This window comes from Otolemur garnettii, unplaced genomic scaffold (assembly GCF_000181295.1).
Source record: "Otolemur garnettii isolate 467f Iridium unplaced genomic scaffold, OtoGar3 scaffold00189, whole genome shotgun sequence".
NCBI lineage: Eukaryota > Metazoa > Chordata > Mammalia > Primates > Galagidae > Otolemur > Otolemur garnettii.
This window is the reverse complement of record NW_003852584.1, coordinates 1,720,016-1,726,767: the sequence shown is the minus strand read 5'-3', so window position 1 is coordinate 1,726,767 and position 6,752 is coordinate 1,720,016. Positions and strand designations below refer to the sequence as shown.

Sequence of the window (6,752 nt, the reverse complement as noted above, 5' to 3'; positions counted from 1 at the left end):
GTTTCACTTTGTTGCCCTCGGTAGAGTGGCGTCACAGCTCACAGCAACCTCCAGCTCTTGGGCTTAGGTGATTCTCTTGCCTCAGCCTCCCGAGCAGCTGGGACTACAGGCACCCACCACAACGCCTGTTTATTTTTTGTTGCAGTTTGGCTGGGCCAGGTTTGAACCCACCACCCTCGCTCGGTATATGGGGCCAGCGCCTACTCACTGAGCCACAGACACTGCCCCTAGAGTAGTTTTTAGCCATTTATCCCTTTGACCCTATTTTATCCCTATCTTTGTTTTGATTTTTAAGACAAGGTCTTGTTTTGTCTCCCAGCTAGGGTACAGTGGCACTGCAACCTCAAAACCCCTGGCTCAAGTGATCCTCCTGCCTCAGCCTCCCACATAGATGGGACCATAGGCACAAGATACCACACCCAGCTAATTTTTCTATCTTTTGTAGATATGACGTCTCACTCTTGCTCAAACTGGCCTTGAACTTCTGACCTCAAACAATCCTCCAGCCTCAACCTCCTAGAATGCTAGGATTACAGGCATGAGCTACTACACTCAGTCCCTAGAAGTGATATTTGGGATGGCCCCTGACAGGTGAATGGGGAGTCTGAAAGGTGGAAAGCTGGGCACTACAAGTGGGAGCACAATCCAGGCAGAAGGACCAGCATGTGCCCAAGCCACAGTGCGACGAAGAAGAGGTGAGACTGGTTAAGTATCCACTGATCTAGCCCAGGTGTGTGTCAGGCATAGACCATAGATGGAGGCAAGTGTAACAAACTAGTCAACATATGAAGATGGCCACGATAAGAAACTAGGCTGACTGTTCTGATACATACATGTGGCACATGTCCAGTCTATGAAAATTAGGTCAACTTCAGAAGGTGGTCATTGTAGGAGGTGGTCAACTGTGTAAGTTCTACTGTGATAACAAAGAAGACAGAGGCAAGTGAACAGATGACAATGTATCCAACAGGGAAGTCCTAACTGGACAATATAAAAAAGGATAAAATACAATATTTAATTTTAAAAGGACTTAAAATAATAAATGATTTAAAATGAGTGAAAAGATATGGTTTTGAGAAAAATGAATCTGGCAATAGGCTTGTACTGTGATATAACTTTTATACTTATAAAAATACTTCTCAAAGGAAATGTACTACTAAAGTACAGTACATCTAGCTGACAAAGTTGAAAACACAGACAAAAACTTGTAACTAGGATGGCACCTGTGGCTCAAGGAGTAGGGCGCCAGCCCCGTATATGGGAAGTGGCAAGTTCAAACCCAGCCTCGGCCAAAAAAACCCAAAACTTGTAACTATACACAAAAAGGATAATATAATAAATTTTAAGTGAAAAATATATAATTACATACAATATATGACTGAACCATCTTTTTTTTCATTCCCTGGCACCTTGATCTTTGACAAGATCAAGATACACACTATACGGCTCGGCACCTGTGGCTCAAGCGGCTAAGGCGCCAGCCACATACACCTAAGGTGGCGGGTTCAAATCCCTAGCCCAGGCCCGCCAAACAACAATGACGGCTGCAACCAAAAAATGGCTGGGCGTTGTGGCGGGCGCCTGTAGTCCCAGCTACTTGGGAGGCTGAGGCAGGAGACTCGCTTGAGCCCAGGAGTTGGAGGTTGCTGTGAGCGTGATGCCATGGCACTCTACCCAGGGGGACAGCTTGAGGCTCCGTCTCAAAAAAAAAAAAAAAAAAAAAAAACAAGATACACACTATACACATAATATATACACATACAAAGTAGAACCTCTGTAAGATGACACCTGAGGGACTGTAACAAACTAGTCAACATACAAAGATGGTCACAATAAGAAACTAGGCCGACTGTACTGATACATACATGTGGCACATGTCCAGTTTATGAAAATTTGATCAACTTAAGAAAGTGGTCATTGTAGGAGGTAGTCAACTGTGTAAGTTCTACTGTGTGTGTTTTTTCTTTTTTTCTGAGACAGTTTCAATTTGTCACCTTGAATAGAGTGCAGTGGTGTCACAGTTCATAGCAACCACAAACTCCTGGGTTCAAGCAATCCTCCTGCCTCAGCCTCCCAAGTAGGTGGGACAACAGGCATGATCATACCTGGCTAATTTTCTTTTATTTTTGATCAAGACAAGGTCTCATTCTTGCTCAAGCTGGTCTCAAATTCCTGACCTCAAGCAATCAATCCTCCCACCTTGGCCTCCCAGAGTACTAGGATTACAGGCATGAGCTACCATGCCCAGTCAAGCTATATTTTTAAAAAGCTAAACATTTAAGAGAAAATATTTGAAATACTATAGTGCTTTCTGTACTATAAAGTACAGTAAACAATGTTCTTTATTAAAAATACATTGAGAAAAGGAATCAAGCAAATTAGAAAATATATACAAAAAATATCAATCCATTTCTGCTAAAATACCAATAGCACGATAACATGAATCACTGTTACCTTTCTTTAATGAGTGTAATGCTGAGGTGAAGAAGGTCAAATAACCGGGAGGCTGGGGTGAGCCGCTGAACTCAAAATACCCAAGTACGCCAGGCTGCAGGAATAAAAGTAGGTAACTTAGGCACTGTTAGCCACAGGGTAGTGGAGGATATTTTGAAATAAAACATGACATTATTATGTGACAATTACTACATTTTGTTGAATTTCATTTTTTAAAAAAGCCTAACCACAGGAGAGATTGCAGGCTGGGGTTGAACTTCCCTGGACTTAGACAACAAACAGGGTAAGGAATGTAGCTACAGCAGCTTTGACAGGATTGCACAGCAGATATTCAGGGACATTCAATGCTGTTAACTTCTTCTCTCCCCCTAAGTAGGTCTTTCCTCTATTGACAACACAATTCTCCCACGCCCCTGGCTCAAAATCTCACTATCAAGTTAAGGCACTCATTCACTTTTGTTCAACTTCAGGCAAGCTGTGTGGATAATTTCTTTGTAACCTTTCTCAAGTTTCTCTTTCAATGGCTTCCTCTCACCTACTCCAAACATACCTTCACACTTTTCTGAAAATCAGTTTATATCTGATTGGCTTTACTTGTGGCTTCACCTCCCTCTCACCCCAAACCTGGCACCTGGCTGATCAGGTCAGTTTCCAGAGGACCCACCCTCTGCCCGCTGGCTCCTCCACCCTCACAAACTAATTTCCACCTGCTCATTCTCTTTCTTTAAGCTTAGCATAGAATGCCTCTTCCTTTTGCCAAACCATACTGGTTACATTCTGCCTTCCTGCTCACAACAATTTCTTCCTTCTTTGAAGGCCATATGGCACCATTCCATCTAGTTTTGTTCTGTAATAATCATATCTGTCTCAAAACCCTAACTGTAAGACCTGTAAAGAAAGAGGGCTGGGCTCAAAAGACCCAAGCTCAAGTCCAGGCTCTAGTGGCTGGATGATATGGGCGAAACCTGCAACATGCAGCCTCAGTTTCCTTATGTGGCAAACAGGGACAATTCTTCATGGGTTACTGTGAAGAACCAATCTGGAGAACTGTAAAGCACTAAGCGAATGGAAGAACCCTTCTTTCTGACCCTACAGTATTTGGCACTATGCTCTTAATGAGTAACTGAGAGCCTAGCTGATCACTGGGACAAAATGGGATCCATATTTTAAAGCTGACATTTCATTTGTTGGTAAAGTTTCAAATCAGTATGTTGGACAAAAGAGGAAACTTATGATTTGAAGGGGAACACGTTATCTTCCAATGTAGATAACTTGCTTATTTTTTTTTTTTTTGAAGTTTTTGGCCGAGGCTGGATTTGAACCCACCACCTCCAGCATATGGGGCTGGCGCCGTACTCCTTTGAGCCACAGGTGTCACTCCATGACTTGCTTATTTTAAGATTCACCTTTAAATAAATCAATAGAAACTGAGATAGAATGTTTAATCCTAACATTTAAAAAAATCCAGCAAATAAACAATTTCTAAAAACAAATGAGGAAATCAGTTATGGAAAGAAAGATTTTCTCTTGCCCTCTCCTTCAAAACATTTTTAAAACCCAACCTACATTCCTAAAGTAGAACTATATACTACTTGAGTTCTTAAATGTTTCAAACTGGGCTGGGTGCAGTGGCTCATGCCTATAATCCTAGCACTCTGCAAGGCTGAGGCAGGTAGACTGTGTGAGCTTACAGCTCTGAAATCAGCCTGAGCAAGAGCAAGACTCCATCTCTAAAAATAGCCAGGTATTGTGGTGGGAACCTGTGGTCCCAGCTACTCAGGAGGCTGAGGCAGCTAGCTATGATACCACGGCATTCTACCCAGGGCAACAAAGTGACACTCTGTCTAAAAAAAAAAAAAAAAGTTTCAAACCATGCTGCAATTGTGTAATAAGCTTTCATACTAAGAACAAATTAAGAAAAAATAAGCTAGGTACCTGTAGCTAGTGGCTAGGGTGCTGGCCACATATACCAGGGCTGGAAGGTTCGAACCTGGCCCAGGGCCTGCCAAACAAGACCTGCCAAACAACAGTGACAACCATAGCCAAAAAACAGCCAGGGGTTGTGGCAGGCACCTGTAATCCCAGCTACTTGAGAGGCTGAGACAAGAGAATTGCTTAAGCCCAAGAGTTTAAGGTTGCTGTGAGCTATGAAGCCATGGCCATAGCACTCTACCAAGGGCAACATAGTGATGGGGGGTGGGGGAGAAGAAGAAGAAATATACAGGAATTCTAGTTAGTTGGTTAATACTAGACAGAAGATAACAAAAGTGGAAAGTAGCTGCGTATGGTGGCTCAGGCCTGTAATCCCAACACTCTGGGAGGCCAAGGCCAGTGGATTGTCTGAGGTCAGGAGTTTGAGACCAGCCTGAGCAAGAGCAAGACACCGTCCCTAAAAATAGCCAGGTGTTGTGGCAGACACCTATAATCCTAGCTATCAGGGAGGCTGAGGCAAGAGAATCGCTTAAGTCCTAGAGTTTGAGGTTGCTGTGAGTTATGATACCACAGCACTATACCAAGGGCTACAAAGTGAGACACTGTCACCAAAAAAAAAGGTGTAAATTAAAGAAAATAAACTCATTTAAGGTTCTTTAAATTCTGACCAATCTTCCAAACCAAATGGAATAAATTCATTCTGACTACTAATAAATGTTCTATGGCCTAAGATTAAATGAGGACAATTTTAGCCCTCTTCCTATAGCACCTTCTCTTAGGTAGTTTCATGGAAGAGGATATTTGGCTCATAAACATGCATGTATGTAATTATGTATGTATGTACACGTACACATACTTGTACACACTCTAATGGAAATACAATAAATAGCAATTCTGAATATCCAAGGGAAACTCAAATTAAACCTTTAAATGTGAATAAAAGGTGGACCATTTGCAAGTGTTCTTTGTGAATATTTCTACAGCATATGCATCTAATCTGGTCACTGCCATTGCCATTGAAATTTCTATATAGCTTGGATGAAGGAAACTACCTTCAGAAGAACTGGTATTGAAATTTTCAAATAGTTTGTTAAAAAAAAATTCAGGAATAATTTAACGCAAAACAATACCATAAGCAAAACTGCTTTTACTTTTCATTGCTAAAAAAGGTAAGATTCAACAACTACATGAGATGATTAAATGTTGCATAAATTGTTAAATACTAGCTATAAGGATATTTTAAGTGCTGTTTGAAAAATACTCACAGTACTGTGACTCTATATTAAATTTCAAAAAACTGGCATGATTGGGATAATATCCTAAAATTACTACTTCAAAATAATAAAAAGGAAATAAAGTGAAGTGATAGTTATCTATTTATTTCTACTAAAAATTATCATTTATTTAAATGTTACCAAACCAGCTCTGGTTATATTTTAAAGTGAAACAAATTTTGCAAAGATTTCCCCCAAATGTCAATGTCTTCCCAACAGAAGCTATCATTATTTATGAAAATTATCACTAATTAGCTACACGTATTTGAGTTTCCCCCATTGTTCCTGCTTAACATCTGAATGAAGAGGAGTTCATCTGAACAAAACACACACATACACGCATACACTGACTGTTCTAGGTTTAGGTCCCTATTTGCTCAGATGCAAATAAATCCATGGACTGGTTCAAAGCACACAGCTCTAAGCCTAACTATACTTACTTAATGCCTTCAGTGGCCTGCTTTAGATGAGCTGGCCCAGCACACAAGCCAGCCTGACACTGTACCTAGAGTCAAGCCCTGCCAGTACACAGGTTGTCCCTCTTCACTCTGTAGCTTGCCAATGTGGAAAGATCATCCGACCCCAGGTTAGGGCAGCAGTGTTACCATTAGTTGACTTCCGGATCCTTGAACAACTAACCACCAGGTGAACAGTCACTGGAGCAACTGCCAGTGTTCCTCCTTCCTTCACTTAACCAACCAAAGGTTCCACTAGGACACAGGATGATGGCGAGATGGCTATCAAGTCATCTCCTGGCCCTCCCCTTCACTCACTATATATATACATTTCTTTGAGGAAGGATCACAGTGGACAAGAAAGGTTTAGGGAACCGGATGGCCTGGGGTAGTCCAAGCTCCACTTAGATAAATCCCAACCTCTCTGTACCTTTGCTTCTTAATCTGTCTGAAGGAGCTACAATTTCCAACATGGCTGTTGAGAACGTGAAACCTGAAGGGCACTTCTCAATGCAGTTTACTAATTATTTCCTTGCTGATCATGACTAAAGTATTTTAGAATTTATGAAGTTAAATACTTGTAATTTTCACTTTTTAATGTCTTTCAGAGATGTTTCATTAAGTTAAAGGCAAAACT

The 6,752-nt window shown here is 41.2% G+C and overlaps 1 protein-coding gene across 4 annotated transcripts in view; it reads right to left on the bottom strand.

The window, feature by feature from the left end:
* TXNDC11 (thioredoxin domain containing 11) overlaps positions 1–6,752 on the bottom strand; it is a 69,137-nt gene that overhangs the window by 37,801 nt on the left and 24,584 nt on the right. For all 4 annotated transcript variants that reach the window (XM_003800898.2, XM_023507557.1, XM_023507556.1 and 1 more), the window contains one exon: positions 2,455–2,548. In XM_003800898.2, coding sequence (XP_003800946.1) covers positions 2,455–2,548 — 94 coding nt within the window. The remainder of the gene's footprint in view (positions 1–2,454; positions 2,549–6,752) is intronic.